The sequence below is a fragment of the Littorina saxatilis genome, linkage group LG2 (assembly GCF_037325665.1).
Source record: "Littorina saxatilis isolate snail1 linkage group LG2, US_GU_Lsax_2.0, whole genome shotgun sequence".
Classification (NCBI taxonomy): domain Eukaryota; kingdom Metazoa; phylum Mollusca; class Gastropoda; order Littorinimorpha; family Littorinidae; genus Littorina; species Littorina saxatilis.
In genome coordinates, this window is record NC_090246.1 from 26,485,385 (window position 1) to 26,504,218 (window position 18,834).

Consider the following 18,834-nt stretch of genomic DNA (forward strand, 5'->3'; position numbering starts at 1 on the left):
GTCAATGTTTGTAAAGATTTTAGTCAAGCAGTATGTAAGAATTGTTAAGTCCTTTGTACTGGAAACTTGCACTCTCCCAGTAAGGTCATATATTGTACTACGTTGCAAGCCCCTGGAGCAAATTTTTGATTAGTGCTTTTGTGAACAAGAAACAATTAACAAGTGGCTCGATCCCATCTCCCCCCTTCGCGATATAACCTTGAACGGTTGAAGATGATGTTAAACACCAAATAAAGAAAAAATTCATCATATCCATTTATAGAAATAACTCAGGCTTTGGTTCCCTTCTCTTCTTCTCTATCCTATTCTCAGTATTCTTGCGATGTGCGATTCATTTACGGTTGCTTTTATTTTCATGTCCATTCCTTTTTCTCACTTGGGAAAAGTTGCACATCTGCTCTATTTAGCAGATTTTGAAAGTATAGCTGGGTGCTGGGTTATTTCAAGTCATTTTGAGAGGATTGTACATGTTCTGTACAGCTGATGGTTGGGATGGATGCATATGGATCCGTATACATGTTAACATTCAAGATTCCACAATCTTCGTTTTTTTCATTCCTTACATTTAGACTTCAGCTTTATTGCAATATCCGACACATTCCTGGAAATCTTCGCTCGTCATGATCTTTAATTTCGTGTTGCAGGTCTTCGTAATCACAGTCAATCTGCAAAATATTCACGTATCTGTTTTGTCCTTGCAGGACAACTTCTGAGCTATATACATCTGATCTGATATATTCATGGAAATCTTCACTAATTGTGATCTTTCTTTCAGTATTGCAGCCATTTAATGTTGGAGTTCTTTAGTCAGTCTGCAACATAACCTTTTTATGCATCTGTTTTGTGAGTCAGCTCCCAATCCCTTGTCAAAGTTGTTGTAGCTGTTTAAAATCCCTAAATAAAGTGTGTGTGAATATTCACTAAAACTGTTTGCTCAAATGCTTTTGCAAGATGGCTCTTGTCGGTCTTGCAGATCATTCCTTTGCTGTCTGTCTGTCTGTCTGTCGCTCTCTCTCTCTCTCTCACACACAAACATTTCAAAACATCCTTTTCTGTATTTTTCAAAAGACAGACTTTTGTACCATAAATCTTCTTACAAATTCCATATAAAATAATTTACAGTAGCCAGAAAATAATTATGCAAATAATTATTTTATCATATATATCTATGAGGCATATTCAATTAACATGAATGCTTAGCGAAAAGGGAGCGGGTTTAGCAGAGTACACATACACAATTGTAAGTGACTGGTCTCTGTTAAATTATATTGGTCTACTTGCTGTGCATTATCGCATTCAACTTATTCACTATAAAATGTAAGACATGAAAAACTAATTGTGTAATGCAGTGCTGTTTAGGCCCAAGCATATCATACTGTAATGTTTGAACTTAGGGTACTTTGTATTCCTAAAAAATAAAGCACAGTACGCTTTTAATCTTTAAATTAGGGTACTTTCTAATTCTAAACACAGTTCAATCTACATCCTTATGCAAAATGTCAAATCACTCAATTATATGATCTAAAGCACTGACGGTAGCTTTGCATACATAGATTCAATGAAGAAAAACGCCTGCTTCGTTTTGCTTCCATGCAGTTTCATATTCAGCATCAACTGTTCATTTGTTCAAGAACACAGTCGTCAATCTTGTGTTATGCTTTGACATACATCAAAATCTACATATATCTGCAAATGATAATTTTCACATTACCCTATAGAAATTTGTAAAAAGTCACATTGAAAGGGGAATCAACACGCATACGAACCATAATCACAGTTTTTACTACCTACTTCACAACTTGCTTGAAAATAAAACGATGAAAGCGCAAAAAAGTATCACAACAATGTGAAGACAATATCAAAACAGCTTTGAATACTCCTTCTCACTAATCACAAACAACACCACACACAAAAACAAATAAAAAACAAACTTCTGAACTGATTGTTACTTTAACTTCTTGGAACCCCCTCTCCCCCCCGCCCCATTAAGACCTTGCATTTTCAGGTTTTTTGTTCACAACATGTGTAAATTTACTTCCATTTTAAAACAAACCTTTTTTAGATCTGATTTTCTCATGTTTTTTTGCCCCAGGTCTTAAAAGGGGGGTTCCACTGTACCCACTCAACTTCCTAGTCAGAGTAAATGAAACAAGTCACCAGAAGAACAGAGGAAACCTTGAAAATCAATCTTTGATAGATCTACAAGATCTAAAAGACAACAAACATCAAACGTACATTAAGAACAGAGCAAGTGCTACATTAAATAATGTAAACAAATATAACAGAATAATAAATATATGCCAGTAAGTGGTTAAAGTATCTCAACAAAGACATTAAAACATATTTAAATACATGTACATACCATAGCCATCACAGTCACAGAAGCATGTAAAATCTACAGCTTACGATATTTATGTCACCTAAAATTATGGCAATGTAACAACACGCAAAGCTCTGTTTTCACAGGGACTTAAACTGTACAACAAATGAGAAGAAATCAGCTGCACACAAATCAGCTTCAGATTAATACTGTTAAGACAAAGAGACAATCTTTAAAAAAAATATGTATCCAACAGAATTTCACAAATGAAGCATACCCTGACACTAAATCAGAATCGAATACCTTTCATGATGAAAATGCAAGAAGACAAACCAGGTATCATAGTTATTACCTATAAAACTAAGCAGCTTCTGAAGAACTCAACAGAGTGATACACACTTGTTCCAGGGAATGGTTATCATACAGAGCAAAAAGCAAAAGCTCAATATAAAACCAAAATGTTCAGGTAAGCATTCAAAGTCTGACTGCTGCTTCAAGACATCTCTTGAAGTCCAGTTTTAACACTTCAGTTGAATGCTCTATTCATGTAAACCAAAACATGAATTCGATAAAATCAAATCCACATTTAGCAGCAGTTAGCAAAAAGACAAGGCATAAATCAGACAAACTCAACTGAAACAGCAGCATCAAGAGCACCTGCTGCAGTTAGTTCACGGTAAGCAAGAATTTCATCAGTCACGGTCCATGGTAAATGTATTATCTGTATGCCATTTTGCTGTCTGTAGGTACAACTGTGAAGGACAAAGTAATATGTTCCACCCATTTAATAAACTGTGTAAAGAAAGAAACCAAGGACAGGAATTAAGAACAAAGGAAAGAAAACAGACAAGCATAAAAACCAAAAAGCTATTTTATTAACTGTATGGTTAAAAACACTTTTATCCATGCATGAAATATATACACCAGAACGTCCGTCTCATGTGCATACACAAATTGCTATCTTAAACCCACATCCCATACCGTAGTCATTACATAAAAATTATGCATGAATATAATTTTACTTGTCAGCAGAGGCAAATGTTAAAAGCACACTACTTCCAATGGAAACAGTTTAGATCTCCATCTCAGATCTGGTCAAGCTTTTACGTGGGACAAGAACATTTTGGGGGGAAGAATTAATTCACAAAATCCATACAAATGTTAACAGCGTGCACAGAGTGCACCCAGGCTGTTCATTTTTGGTATGTGATCAAGTTAAAGAATGGTCTTATTCTAAGTAAAAGCCTGGCCAGATCTGGGATGATTAGCTGAACTGAATACATGAGATGGACTGTGCTCTCAAGTTCAGATCATATCATTAGCAGAACTTATGACTATATATACACAAAACCCAAGATCATTCTCTACTGGTTATGCTTTAAACTTGACTACGTTTGTCCATAGACCAAATAGCCTGGACCGCCAACTCGTCACGTGACCCTTCGAGGTTACGACTCTCGACTTTCAGGGGCGCGTGACGTCCGGTTTGAAAGGCCAGCGATTCAAAGACAGTGAAAAGAAAGCACGCTCCAGTTATTTGTAACAATGGGAGGTGACAATGAACTGGATTTTCCAAAACTCCAAACTAAACTTAACAAAACTCATCGAAAAACATGTTCCATATGCACTTTTGCTGAGTTTATTTTAGCATTTTCAGAACTTACCTCGGCAACTTCGTCCATGTTTACAATCGACACCGGATATGACATCCCCCCGATTTCTGAAAGGCATATAAGCGTAGGTTCCTAAATGCGAGAGGCCGCTACCTCGTAATAGAGAGAAAGAGCGGGGAGAGAGCTAGTTGGCGGTCCAGGATAAATGGTCTATGGTTTGTCTCAGAAAAAAAGAGACAAAATCATTTTGATTAAATATCAGTTTCAAAGTGGCAGATACTAATAGCAACATCTGCTGACAGATCAGAGTAATTAGTAAGGGCCTGTCTGTCAGATATATCTGCATTTGAGAAATGCAGGCAGGCCGGGATATGTATGTTCTACAGACTTCACGTTCAATGTCAGAAACAAATTTGTGAGAGTTATACATGTTCTCCTCATGCTGAAATTAGTATTACACAATGTATCTGCTAACTAAAGTGCAGCATAAAATATTGAAATAGATGGTGACAAATGAAAAAAATGAAATGTAAGACTGTTGGCACCAGAAACAACCTTGTGTTCTTTTGATGCAACTTAACAGGAGTTAAGGACAGTGGCCACTTTTGTTATTACATGTATTCAACAAACTTACTTTTGATTCTAAATTTTACAATGCACAACCGGGATGCAGTTTTACTGCCATTTGCAGAACACACTAAGTGTATTCAAATTGTCACTTCATCATGAAAAGTGCACTGACAGGACAACTATCCCAATAAATTAACTAATATAAACTGATACACAATTACTGCGACACTGACAGAAAACAAAAACATTAATTGCATGAAAGCATCTGTTCAAGATACAGTGTTCCTTTCAATAATATTTTCTTAACATCCTTCCACAAAAGCTGAATTTGTTCCAGGACTCTGCTGCAACAAAAAATGTTCTTCACGACTACTATTGTCCTTGTAAGTGAACCTAGCTTGCAAGGGAGTTCACTTTTTCAGCAGCTGTTTGCGCTGTTGTTCAAGAAGTCCTTCCAGATGGTCCGCACGCTTGCATGCCGCTTGGTACTGCTCCTTCAACTGTGCAACGACTTCCTCTTTCTTCACTATTGCTTGCTTCACCCTGAAAAAAACAAGTTGGGAATGAGGAGACACACCTGAATGATGACCATTGTTGAATTCCTACTTCTGAATTTTTGAAGGTTAGCGGTCAACCTGTTTTTTTACATTTAGTCAAGTTTTGACTAAATGTTTTAAAATAGAGGGGGAATTGAGACGAGGGTCGTGGTGTATGTGTGTGTGTGTGTCTGTCTGTCTGTGTGTGTAGAGCGATTCAGACTAAAGTACTGGACCGATCTTTATGAAATTTGACATGAGAGTTCCTGGGAATGATATCCCCGGACGTTTTTTAAAAATTTTTCGTTAAATGTGATGACGTCATATTCGGCTTTTTGTCACACCCTCATTTTTCAATCAAATTGATTGAAATTTTGGCAAAGCAATCTTCGATGAAGGCTGGACTTTGGTTTTGCATTTCAGGTTGGTGGCTTAAAAAATAATTAATGCATTTAGTCATTAATAATCGGAAACTTGTCATTAAAATAATGTTTTTAAACGATCCAAAAACAATTTTCATCTTATTCTTCGTCATTATCTGATTCCAAAAACATATACATCTGTTAGACCAAAAAGAAAAATATGTCTGTTTCCGGTAACATCACAGAAAAAAATTGGGTCGGTCGGTCGTTTTTGTTTATATATTTTTTTATATAATCTTTTTCTTACGTTTTGTTCACGTCTTTTCACGTTGGTTTTTTTTAATTTTTTTTTTAAACGCTTCCTTAGTTTACTTACAATTATTTAGCACATGTTTTTGACCTAGATATATTGAAACTAAATAAAGTATACTTGACTTCATATTTTTTTAAATGTTTTTTTTTGTGTTTTTGCGAAAAGCGAAAAAAACCTTTAGGGTCGGCGCTTAAAAATAGGGTCGGTCGGGTTACCGGAAACAGACATTTTTTTTTTGGTGCCTTATATTTGGATTACAAACAAGCTCTGAAAAATAGAAATATGAAAATTATGATTAAAATTAATTGTCCGAAATCGATTTAGAAACAATTTTATCTTATTCCTTGTCGGTCCCCGATTAAAAAAAACCAAATAGATATGATATGTTTGGATTAAAAACAAACTCAGTACGCTAAAAAGAATAGAGATACAGAAAAGCGTGTTATCCTACTCAGCGCGACCATTACCGCACTATTCTGGCTTGTCGATTTCAATGGCTTTGCCACGAGCAGTGGACTGACGAAACTACGAGTATGCGGTCTTGGTGAAAAAATGCAGTGCGTTCAGTTTCATTCTGTGAGTTCGACAACTTGACTAAATGTTGTTATTTCGCCTTACGCGACTTGTTGATTCTTACTGCAGCATCTCCCTTTCAAATAATGGCCAAGAGTATACTGCTGTTCAATGCATGATGCAATGATGAGAATCATAAAAATGATGACATTTGCCTCTGGCTTGCAGTAATATGTGGTACTAAACATCATACAAAATTTGAAGTTTTTGGAATGAAACCAAAGATTAATTTATCACAAAACCATAATTGTTTCTGTTTCATTTTATCCTTTATCTTGTACCTTTTGTGAACTTCCGCCATCTCAGCATCCTTCACTTGTTTAATGTCCTCAACTTCTTGTTTGGCTCTCTCAAGCTCTAGGCGATGTTTGGCCCGCAGCTCTGAGATCTCGTTTTTAATCCTCCTGTTTTCATCCTCTGTCGTTACAAGTCTGTCAGCGAATTCTTGCCGTATGATGTCGGACACGTGACCCCGCTCCTCTTTCATCTTTTCAAGCAACTGTAACAGAGAGCCAAGTGGTGTTAGTGCTGTTTTCAGATATAATACCGAGCTTTATGAAACAGTTATTACCGGACACAACAGTGGCATGAAAGCCTGAAGAAACATCAGCCATTTTAAAATTGCAAAACAAACCAAAAATGTGTTGGAAACACATGAATAGTTTGTTTCAATTCAATTCAATTCAATACAACTTTATTTCCTGAATGTAGGACAAACAGAAATGTATCTTTTGCATCATATACACAGATATCGCATCACATAAAATCACACTCTCGAAACATAACAATTCACACATCTGCACACACATATCCAAAACCATGCACATCAAAACCAGCACCCAAACATAAATATTCACCTACATACTCTCATGTGCCCATTATCAATTATTAACACATGTTTTGTTAAAGTACATATACTTTTACAGATATACATTGCTCTCCTTGGCACAAGGTCACAATTTTACATCAGTGTTCTTTTTTCCCCACTGTCCATCTTATCTCGTTTCCTTCCTTGAGCTCTATCCTCCTCCCCCTATCCATTCCTTCATGCTTAATTTGTTTTTCTAACCTTTTTGATGTCTCTAATTTCTTCCTCCTTCTGTTTGATGATCACCTTCAGGCGCGCATTTTCACCTTCCACTTCAGTTGCCCTTGCCTGCAAAAAATTGCAACATAGCATTGGACAATAATAACAACAAACACACAAAAGGAAGGCAATGAAAAAAGAAAATCTCAGATCTGGAACTGCAACACCCTTGAAAACGTAGTATGAGTGCCTAAGGTAATAGGGTTGGGGGGTAGATGGGACCGCCATACAAAAAAGCCCACCTGTGCAATAAAAAACAACCAAGTGCACACCGGAGTTGCAGCCCATAAACGCAAAAGAAGAAGAAGAGGCAGGTAGTGTCAGTAAACTGAAAGTGAAATACATTGCATTCTCAAATAAGACGTTTGTGCAACAACTTACCTTGATTTCATTATATTTCTGGACAGCTCTTCTTTCTGAATTTTCCAGCTCCCTGGTTTCAACCTCAAACTTTTCTCGTAATCGCCTGAATCAAACAAATACCAAAAGTTTAGATCTATTAGAACGTGAAAGTCTTTTCCCACAATACAAACGAAATGTCTATCTTACTGATTAGATTTCATAGATTACAAAAAAGATGTGGCAAAAAGTCTCAGTAGATCTGAAATAATGTGGGAAAACAAAATATTTGTAAGATAATTATGCAAGAATATGAATTAGTTGCTCATGCTGTATCACATACACAACTCTGAAATACAGCTCCTAAACACCCCATATTTGTGTACACTGTAACACAAATTAAACAGTAATTCATTGAACTGTATGTGTAAGCAAAACCATTTCAATAGGCTTTACAACACATTTCTCTGATTGTTTAACCAAACTCACAACCAACCTGATTTTCGTTTCTGCAGCCTTCTCGCTCTCTTCCCTGGCCAAGCAGGCATCTTCCTCCAGCCGGTTGATGACAATCTCTATCTCCTTGTCACGTTCTTTCCGCACTTGTTCTTTGAGTTCTCGTTCCTTCTGCAAGAGCCAGGTGCTGTGTTTCTTCTTGTAGTTCTCCTCCCACGCGTCCTTCTCCAGCTGCAGGCGCTCTTGAAGTTCACGCACCTCCATCTACAACATAAAGCAAAAAATCTGCCTTTTTACATTTAGTCAAGTTTTGACTAAATGTTTTAACGTAGAGGGGGGAATCGAGACGAGGGTCGTGGTGTATGTGTGTGTGTGTGTGTGTGTGTGTGTGTGTGTGTGTAGAGCGATTCAGAGAAAACTACTGGACAGATTTTCATGAAACTTGACATGAGAGATCCTGAGTATATTATCTCCAGACGTTTTTTTCCTCCATTTTTTCGATAAATGTCTTTGATGACGTCATATCCGGCTTTTCGTGAAAGTTGAGGCGGCACTGTCACGCTCTCATTTTTCAACCAAATTGGTTGAAATTTTGATCAAGTAATCTTCGACGAAGCTCGCACTTTGGTATTGCATTTCAGCTTGGAGGCATAAAAATTAATTAATGAGTTTGCTCTTAAAGTTGTCATTAAAATCGATTTTTCGCAAACAGATTTAAAATTGATTGCATCGTATTCTTCATCACATTCTGAATCTAAAAATATATACATATGTCATGTTTACTCTTAAAATGTGATCACAATTAACGAAAATAGATTAATTAGTGTTACGATTAAAATTTAAGAAATCGATCCAAAAATGATTTCATCTTATTCTTTATCATTTCCTGATTCCCAAAACATATAGATATGATAGGTTGTATTCAAAACAAGCTCAGAAAGTTAACAAGAATACAGAAAAGCGCGCTTTCCTGCTTAGCACAATTCGCTACCGCGCTCATCTGGCGTGTCAATATCACTACGTTTTGCACGTGGGAGGTGAGCGATTTCCTTCACGCGAGGATTGACGAAGCTGTACTGTCTTGTTGAAAAAATACAGTGCGTTCAGTTTCATCCCGTGAGTTCGACAGCTTAACTAAAGGTAGTAATTTCGCCTTACGCGACTTGTTTTTTATTCGACACAGAATATGATTCTGGACATCACAAACAGGCTGGACTGGGTTTTATCAGTCATTCTGCGGCCTTGCCTTTTTAAGCACTAACATTTCAACAAGAAGGCTGCCTGAAAAACCCAATTGGAATTAAAATAAGACTTAAAAAGTTTTTAAGCAGAGCTGCTGCATCATTTGCAAACAATACCCTCAAACTGAGTATAACACCTATTGAAAACCAGCCTGCAAAATTTCTTCCAGACAATGCCTCCAATTGATCATTTTGTTTTGTAAGACAGTCTTAATGGTTGAGATATAAGGTTCAAGGAAATACAAGAGCAATATAAAACAACATGAGAACTCACAGCATGCCTGCGATCCTGCTCCTCCTTGGCTTTCTCAAACTGTTCCTTTGTGGCTGACAGTGCCAGACGATGCGAGTCTTCAAGCTGACGTCGCAGAGCATCCAGTTCTGATCGCTGCCGAGTAGCATTACTGGAAAGCCGATCTTTCTCATCCTGGACCTCATTGTACAGTCGACGACGTTGTTGTTGATAGGCCTCTTCCTCTTGCTGCAGCTGCTTCTCATACCTGATGAAAATATAAGAAAAACAATTTTACAGATCATTTTTCATCATAGATCACAGTTAGCACTGCAGTTGAGCAATACATTCCGTCTGTGTCAAATTCCCATGCTCGAACTGAATGTGTTCACTATGTCAAGCATCTTCACCCAGGCATATCTGTGTTTGAAAGGGCTTGTGTGTAAATCACATACTCATACTATTTAACCTGAACACTGTGTATCAAGAAGTCTTCTGAAAAACAATAAGCATCAAAACCATGACCATAATATGCTTCCATATAGAAGCAAATGAAACACCTCAAGACTTCCAGTCCTGTCAGCTGTTTACCTGGGCACGGCTTCAAACCCTATAATACATAATGCTGCGTCGCCCAAAACAAATAACGGTTTTGGGTGTCATGAAAAAAAGAACAGGGCCGGAGTGCTATGTAAATTATGAGCAATTCTTCCAAATCCATTTAAAAAATATGACACTACCAGACTGTTTCCGCATATTGAGACAGAATTTTTTGTTATGGCAAATCGATGTTGCAGCTCCGGAGCAAATTATCAACATTCTTTGCGAATTTGTGTTCAAACGTGTTTTTCCCATAATATAACAACGCACAGCTCGAAAATATCGCCAAGAACAAATCTACGGTACTTCGAAGAAAGAAGAATAACAACATTCTTGTCCATTACGACTTGCAATTTACCGTGTGCGCTGTAAAATCTCCCTACCTTCAAAGCAGACGAAAAGCAGACATCTTACATTTTCTTCCAAGGGAGAAATTGTTGGTCATGAAGTCTGGCAGGACCCAAACATACTTCTGCACGCTTTCTTTTCTTGTCATATTCAGTTGCTTTGCAAAAATAAAATGTCATTGGTTTTCTCAACTTGTCAAATCAGTCAAAACGACCGCAGAACACAGAACTGGGAAATGACACTGATTGAAATACGAAAGATCTTCGATGACGAAAGTATGAATGACGTCATGTGGTCACACCTATCTCGAAAACTAAGCGTCGCTCAGAACCAGCGCCCTTCCATTATAAGCCACAAGCATATTCTTCAAGGACTAGCTTTGCCATCCTAAAGAACTGTGTCTGATGGCCCAGTTTATGTCACAGTGTAGAACACAATCAGCTTAATGTTATAAAAGCAAAAGAAGACGGTTTCATTAATGTGTGTGTGCACCTACCTTTCTTTTGCAAGTTCCCGTTCTCTTGCCACCGCAGCTTCCTTCTCATGTTCCAGCTGATCTCGAAGCTCCTCTGTCATTTTCACGTAGCGCTGTGCGGCTCGCTCGTCTGCCTCCAGGAGTTCTGCTTCATGCACCGATTTCATTTTTTTCACTTCTGATTTGTGCTTGGCTATAAGTCTCTGGATCTCTGGCTCTAGGCCTTTCACTGTCATGTCCTGTGTAGGAAGTGAAATGAGCCATTAGTAACTTTTCGTTCAACATGGTAGGCATGACCTGAGGCCAAAAATCCTGGAACGCCGAAGAAGAAGAAGGTAGGCATGGAATGAGCTTCTTCTTCTTCGTTCATGGGCGTAGACTCCCACGTTTACTCATGTTTTTAACACAAGTGGATTTTTACGTGTATGACCATTTTTACCCTGCCATTCAGGCAGCATACGCCGATTTCGGGGGAATGGAATGAGCTTAACATGAAGTATTTAGTGCTATATTGCACAGAAAAGTCTTCTAGATCTGAAAGTTACTTCACAACAGCATGTTGTTGCTGGGGTTTTTTTTTTTCACTAAAGAAAAAGTACTTAAAATGCTTTCATGAAGAAGCAGTAGATTCTTTGCAGGCTTCACGCACTCAACCCATACCTGTCAGCAATAACATAAATTTTCGGCAAAAATGAACAAAGCCTAAGTCAGATGAAAAGCTCTGAACCATGAACTGATGAATTATAACGTCATTTGTCTAAACAACTGAAAGCAAACACATTAAAAGACAGCTTACCTTAATTTTCTTGGTTTTCTCATCAATCCATTTCTCCCTCCTGAGTTTTTCAGCAGCCATGTGGACCTCCTTCAGCTTTGTCATCTCTATTGAATGGCTGTAAAGAAATATGTGTGAATGTTACCAACAAGTCTGTGTACTTTATCATCACTCTCACTCATCAATGGTAGGCATGTGGTGGTAGTATCATACAGAGTCTTTGTGCTCATCCAAAAATTATATCAAGCTTACTGACACCCACTCACAGAATACAAAATATATTTGTAAACTTGTCTTTCTACTTTTTACTTTCAATTCTTGCAATGCATTACTATAACACAGACGCATACCTCAAATTCACTGTAGACATGCTCAAAGATCATCCCGAATTCCACACACATACTATGCTATCTAAATATTTGTGAACTTTCATAACACATAGGGGAGACGGATATCTCTCCACAAGCTAATCCACTGCCTAGACTGGTGTGCACAAAAAAGTACCCAATTGGATGCGCATTAATAATTGAAATCACAAACAAATCTCAATTTTAACCAATCCCACCCAGCATCTGGTTCCCACTCAGTTGGGTACATTCTCATGCTCACCACCCCAAATATCTGCAAACTAGAGAAGGCAATCCTCACTATCTGCTAACCTCCAAGTTAACACTTTGACAAGCAACTTACTTGTCTTCCACACTCTTGATCTTGTCCTGGTATTTGCGATCTATTGTCTTCAGCTCCCTCACCAGCTGTTCGCACTTCTCACTCAAACTCTTCTTGTCGTCAATCAGCTGCGAGAGAAATGAACACAGTCAATTATTCAATTCAGTGCAGGTATACTACTTCTGTGCTGAAGATGTACATTTACAGACACAAAAAGAGACATATGATGCTACACATATGAACCTATGCGTCCAGACCAATTTATTCTGCAGAGTTAATTTTCATTATAAGTGAATTCAATATATATGTTGTGCCCAAATCATGGAATTGGCGACCATACAGAATCAGCAGACGACTGCCAATTCTTCGAAATATGCAGTCATTTTCCAAAGTCCGTAGAGACTTAAAAAGAACTACATGTACGACAACAGAAGTTGCCGATTCAGAGTCGTCAGTAATTCTGCGGTTTCTGCAAGTCAGTTATACTTATAGTTATATTCCAGGTATTTTCACATTGTTTTTTTTACATCCACAAAAGGCCACCTACAACAATGAAAGCCTTTCAAGACAGAAGACATACAAACCTGATCAATGAAGGACAGGTGCCTCTTGATGGCTTCCTCATATTCCTCTTTCTGCACATCAAGACGTTTCTTCATCTCCTTGTCTGCCTCCCGTGCATGTCGGACAGTAAGCTCCCTCTGCTGGTTCTGCGAACACATGTGAGGGATTGCTTTACAATAAAAAAATTTTTTTTAAAAAACAACCTGGCTTACAAATTGCAGAAAAAAACTCAGCCTTACAGCATTTTTCTAACATGTATGAGTGCTCTCAAACATTGGAGAGGGGTATAAAAAGTGAGGCTTGATTGTGTAACTTGAGAGTGCGATTTGCTCATCCCCTCAATGAATGTAATGACTAATGTGGCCTCTCTTGTCTTGTGTTATGAGTTTGTTTGTTTGCTTAACGCCCAGCCGACCACGAAGGGCCATATCAGGGCGGTGCTGCTTTGACATTTAACGTGCGCCACACACAAGACAGAAGTCGCAGCACAGGCTTCATGTCTCACCCAGTCACATTATTCTGACACCGGACCAACCAGTCCTAGCACTAACCCCATAATGCCAGACGCCAGGCGGAGCAGCCACTAGATTGCCAATTTTAAAGTCTTAGGTATGACCCGGCCGGGGTTCGAACCCACGACCTCCCGATCACGGGGCGGACGCCTTACCACTAGGCCAACCGTGCCGGTAAAGGAATATGTAAATCCAGTGGGACCTGTAACAAATGCAAAACAAGACTGAACATGTCTATCTTGTACAGATGAGTGATTGCCATATAGCCAAGCTGTTTTTACTGTGTTTTACAGGGGCATAAAATTAGGAAATTGTGAAAAATAAATAAAAACAAACTGAAAGGATGACCCACCTCGGAACATTTTTGAAAGAAAATGATGCAAAACTGTGCAATCTCAGGATCTGAAGAATAACATACGGTGCAATAAAAACGCCAGAAATCTGCTAATAGGTGAAAAATATCATGCCAAGTCTTATAATGCTGGGGAGAATAAAATCTTGTGATCTCCTACCAGTGCTTTCTGCAGCATGGTAACAGTCCGGGACCTTTCATCCAGCTCTAGTCGCTGAGATAGCACAGTGTTTGTGACCTCTGATGCCATGGCCTGAGCCTTCCCCAGCTGAGCCAACTCCTCACCAGACGGAACCAACGCTGCTGGCTTCTCCAGCTCCTCATTCATACGATGAATCTCCTGGAATATTATTAGAAATAGTTTAAAGCAGGGTTCGTACAGGTCATGGAAAACCTGGAAAGTCATGGAATTTGATTTTTAATTTTCCAGGCCTGGAAAGTCATGGAATTTCAATTCAAGCCATGGAAAGTCATGGAATTTAACAAAAATAAGAAAGAAAAATAAATTAACCTTTTCGTCGCCCAGCCATCCCCCCTGTTAAAGGGACAGTGCAGCTCTCCTATACCTGCACAGATCACCCTGGGCTTTGGACCACGCTTCAGGCGTCAATCCATTTAGAAATTACCAAGTTCATTAACTTTCTTGCAAGGAAACAACCACTGAAATTTTGCGACGCACTATTTTTTTTCCATCTTCCTGGTAGGTAAGTGTACGACGAAAAGAACATAAGTAAGCGAGGCGGAAGTACCCGATCAGGACCTGCACATGAACTAATTACGTCAAAAGCCAACATGGAAATCTAGCAGTCTTGACGAGAGGGCGAGTTCTTTCTAAATTTGGTAGTTTACATCAAGACATGGTACAACTTAGTATTTGGTTCCATTTTGGCATGCCCCACACAGTCTTTAGCCCGAACTTGATTTTAGGAAAGATTAATTACATTTTACAGGTGATGCGAACTGACAAACCACATGCAGTTTCATATGGCTGGCAACACGAAAGGTATGTGTAGTCATCTGTGGGATAGTTGTATGAACGTTTTGACTGTTTACTCCACTAAAATAATTCTTCGGTTCTTTTTACTGGTTACAGCATTACAGTGGACAACTGAAAAATAGAGAAAAAAAGACGGCTATGCTTTCTAAAAAAAAACCGAAACCGGTAGACCGTTAATGTTCAATCAACAGAAAAAGAACTTATGCTTACAGAGTCAATTTCACTGAGTCTATCGGAGACTTGCACTTCATCCAGGAAAGACATGATGCTCTTCAGTTTGTCATCTGTCAGCAAGCCACTCTTCGACAGCCCATCCTTACAAGCGTTCAACTTCTCCAAGTTTTCTGCTGTCAAGTTGGATCCGTCGTCATCTTCTTGGTCTTTCTCAAGATCATCCACTGCAAAAAGACAACCACATCCGACCTAACAGTATTCTTTTTGCGAGGTGAACCCATCCTACAAATGCTTGGCCTGAAAGTTCATGAAACGTATCACTGTGGTCAGAGAAAGTGTAGCTTTCACAACTACATCTCGGCCCTCTGAAAATCAACCAGACAATTTAAAGGTCCTTGTCTACATTGTTATACCGAAATCGCCATTTGACCATAAAAATGCAGAGTCTATTATTTACAATTATCAACAATACACCCCCTTTCGATCAGGAAAGACGAAGCCAGTGTAGCCGTTTGAAAATTCATTGTAGTATTCCAGCGTAGTACTCATAGTAGGATATCCTTATTTGGAAAATGCCAAGCGCAAAACTCCTCTCAAATCCCGTGCATTTCGTGCGTTTAAAAAAAAGCGTGGACAGCGCTCCAGTGTCAAACTGTTGCTGCACTTGTTTGGGCGTGGCTATAAGCATAGTGACATGAATTTGATTGGTCAGTATTTTTAGGCAAAGCACATGTTCTCAGCAAACAGAAAACAAATATTGGAAGCGTGAGTCACGCTACCCAAAAATAAAATCTTTTTTTACATATATTTTTTTTCTATAACTTTTTTCCCCATGGTTCATTCATCATCTGACATAACTTTTTAGCGAAATCTAACCATAAGATTATTGAAAAAAAGCAAAAATGTAGACGACCACCTTTAAGACCTATTCCGGCATTCTACAAAGCTTGATTTACACACTGTCACACAACAGGACACATCGTCAAGTTGCTAGGACATTTTGCTAATGATCAGTTTCAAAAATAAAACATATGCCTAGTTGAAACACTGCTCATTCACTGTTCATTAGTGTAGTAATTGGAGTGTGTGCATGTGTGTGTGCGCACGCATGTGTGTGTCTGTGTGTGTGTGTGTTTGTTTACTCATTATTTCCAAATGAAGCAACATAACTGTTCACTAGTGAAGTAGCATGAAGCTTTACAAGTACATGTACTATTTTCATGAAAAAAAGAAACTTACACCAAGACTTCTTCTTCTCAGTCCGAGCAGAAGGAAAGTGCTCATCTTCCTCCAGTCTCCTGAGCGTGTCATAAAGATCATTGAGTGTTGTTCTGGTGCCTGACTGGGTGGCTGTGTCACCTGGCCCGTTTGTCTCCTTGTCCTCCTCCTCACCCGCTGCAGCCTGTCGACACAACTGAATGTGTGCATAAATAATGTCTTTCTTTGCCTTAAAAAAATTCTTATGATTATTTGTCTGCCTTAGAAATTTTTTTTCTCTTTTTCTCATTATAATTTGTCTGCCTGTCCACTTCGGGGACAAGGTCAAAGATCTAGTGAATTTTTTGTTTTGTCAATGATTACATTCTCCATACATTAACGATTCTCATCTTTTGTTTTGCAGCCTTAATGTTTATGTCGCAGTTCCTCCTTTCAGGTTTGTCTTTGTCCCAGTAATTGTTAAGTACGGAAAAGAAAGAAACTTGCTTTAGCAGTTAGCCATTTTCAGAGTATATGATGGTATGGGTGCTTAAAGACAGGCACTGCTTCCCTACACAGTTGCTGTGCATTATTCAAATAAACCAAACAGTGTAGTAGCTCCCCAAACCACCCAAACACATTTGCCAATGAAAAACAGACGTGCCCATACACAGGGCACAGAAAGAGCACCCTAAGAACATCAACGACACATAAAATGTCATCATACCCGACCTAAAATTGCAAAAGTAACAGACAGATAGGAAATGGATAGAGGTAGACAACAACAACATACACAATGAAGGAGAAAAACACAAAGACGATCCTGATAATAATAGAAATTATGATGATAAAGACAACCATGATGATGAAGACAACAGTGACGAAGACAATGAAGAAGATGAAGACAGCAACAACAAAATAAGGAGAAAATCACAACGACATTGACCTTGACAAAAAAAAAAGAACAAGAAGACAAAGAACACACACCTGCAGGAAGTCATTGCGGGAAGGACTAACACCTCCAACAGCTCCCACTGCAGCCAACTGTTCCTCACTACGGGGCGTCGTTCTCTCTCCTGTCTGCTCTCGTCTTGATGCCGCAGAGCCGTTCCTAGGTCCTGTAGTCTTCTTCCTGGCACCAATGCTGGTGTTAGATGGAGTCTTTGTGACCTTGCCGCTGGCCTGAAGAAACTTCACTTCCTCTTCTGCCTTCCTCTTCACTTCATTTCTCTTTTCCTCACGCTTCTTCTGCAGCTCCTACGAGCAGGAACAAAATTACGCATTAAGCTATGTCTGTTGTTCTAGGGCTGAATCAGCACCTTTTCACTTTAGTTTTGATCTTTTCTGACAAAATACAAATCACAGCGATATAAAAAGTACTTGACAAACTTTGTCAAAAGAATATTGCAATGCTTTTTGTACCTCAGGTAACAAAAACAAAAAATACAAACCCAAGCCATGACTTATCCTTTCCTTCAGCAAAGAAGAACCTGTCAGATTGAAAAGAAGATCCCACTGCTAGGGCACATAATATAAGCCTTCGCTTGAGCTTGTATCCCTATAGTTTCTCGTTTTATTATTGTATCATGTGTAATGGAATAAAACCTTGTTTAAACCAAGAGCCTACTGCTTACCTGAATAGCATCCAGCCTGGCCTGTCTGGCTTTCTCCTCCTTGGCCTTCTTCCTATCCTCTGCTGGGTGCTGCTGATCCTCCTGAAATGCTGTAGACTGTCGCAGCACATCGTCCCGTTTCTGCTGCAGCAGTCGTCTGAGGGCTGCTTGGCCTGCTTGCTGCCGTGAGTGGTGCCTCTTGAACCAGCGCTGTATCTTGGTGGCCGCTGTATTTAGTGTCTTGAGGTACTCTTCTGCTATGTTCTGGCTAGCCTGTTGTAAGAATCATACATGAGTAAAGGACAAGAAAAAAGAATGCTTGTGGTTGTAGCATATATATGTTAGTTCATTCACATTGTTTATATATATATACAGTGGAATCCAGCTATAACGAACCTGGGTATAAAGAAATCCCTCTTTTAACAAACTGCCATTGATTTCCCGGCAGACAGCCTTCTATTTCTTACTTGTTACTTTCCGGCTACATCGAACCTTTTGAACTCATTTGCATAACGAACCCCTCTTTTAACAAACACGTTTTCATCGCCCCAGAGCCGTTTTGTCTCTAAAAGTCACAAGGCTACAACGAACTGATGTCAATAATTGTCTCCAAAGACAAAAATACACAAACACAAGTGCACATCGCGTGATGAGCGAACTCTGAACAAACAGCGGGAGGTGCAGGGAACAGCCACCGCCGCTGTATTGACCCAGAACCGCTCCCAACACCAACTGCCACAGAAGCACGTGTTGCTGCCAATACCCTACGTCGCTACTTGCAGGCAAAGTGCAGCGATGTCTGTGACTTGGATATGATCTCCAAATTGGAGTGTACAGTGGAGAAGTGTGCCAGTTCTGAGCAGCATCAGACAAACATTCTGGACTTTTTCAAAACAGCTTAGTACGTGTGTCGCGG

At 39.0% G+C, this 18,834-nt stretch overlaps 1 protein-coding gene across 1 annotated transcript in view; it reads right to left on the minus strand.

Moving 5' to 3' along the window:
- Positions 1–1,035: 1,035 nt before the first annotated feature.
- LOC138958614 (centrosomal protein of 131 kDa-like) overlaps positions 1,036–18,834 on the minus strand; it is a 32,330-nt gene continuing 14,531 nt past the window's right edge. The window contains exons 7-21 of the mRNA XM_070329820.1: positions 17,940–18,191; positions 17,293–17,562; positions 16,348–16,510; positions 15,145–15,332; positions 14,098–14,277; positions 13,094–13,219; positions 12,531–12,637; positions 11,862–11,958; positions 11,087–11,304; positions 9,685–9,910; positions 8,210–8,433; positions 7,756–7,840; positions 7,357–7,443; positions 6,569–6,786; positions 1,036–5,046 (exon numbers count right to left, since the gene is read on the minus strand). Of these exons, the coding sequence (XP_070185921.1) occupies positions 4,914–5,046; positions 6,569–6,786; positions 7,357–7,443; positions 7,756–7,840; positions 8,210–8,433; positions 9,685–9,910; positions 11,087–11,304; positions 11,862–11,958; positions 12,531–12,637; positions 13,094–13,219; positions 14,098–14,277; positions 15,145–15,332; positions 16,348–16,510; positions 17,293–17,562; positions 17,940–18,191 (2,574 nt within the window). The 3' untranslated portion in view covers positions 1,036–4,913. The remainder of the gene's footprint in view (positions 5,047–6,568; positions 6,787–7,356; positions 7,444–7,755; positions 7,841–8,209; positions 8,434–9,684; positions 9,911–11,086; positions 11,305–11,861; positions 11,959–12,530; positions 12,638–13,093; positions 13,220–14,097; positions 14,278–15,144; positions 15,333–16,347; positions 16,511–17,292; positions 17,563–17,939; positions 18,192–18,834) is intronic.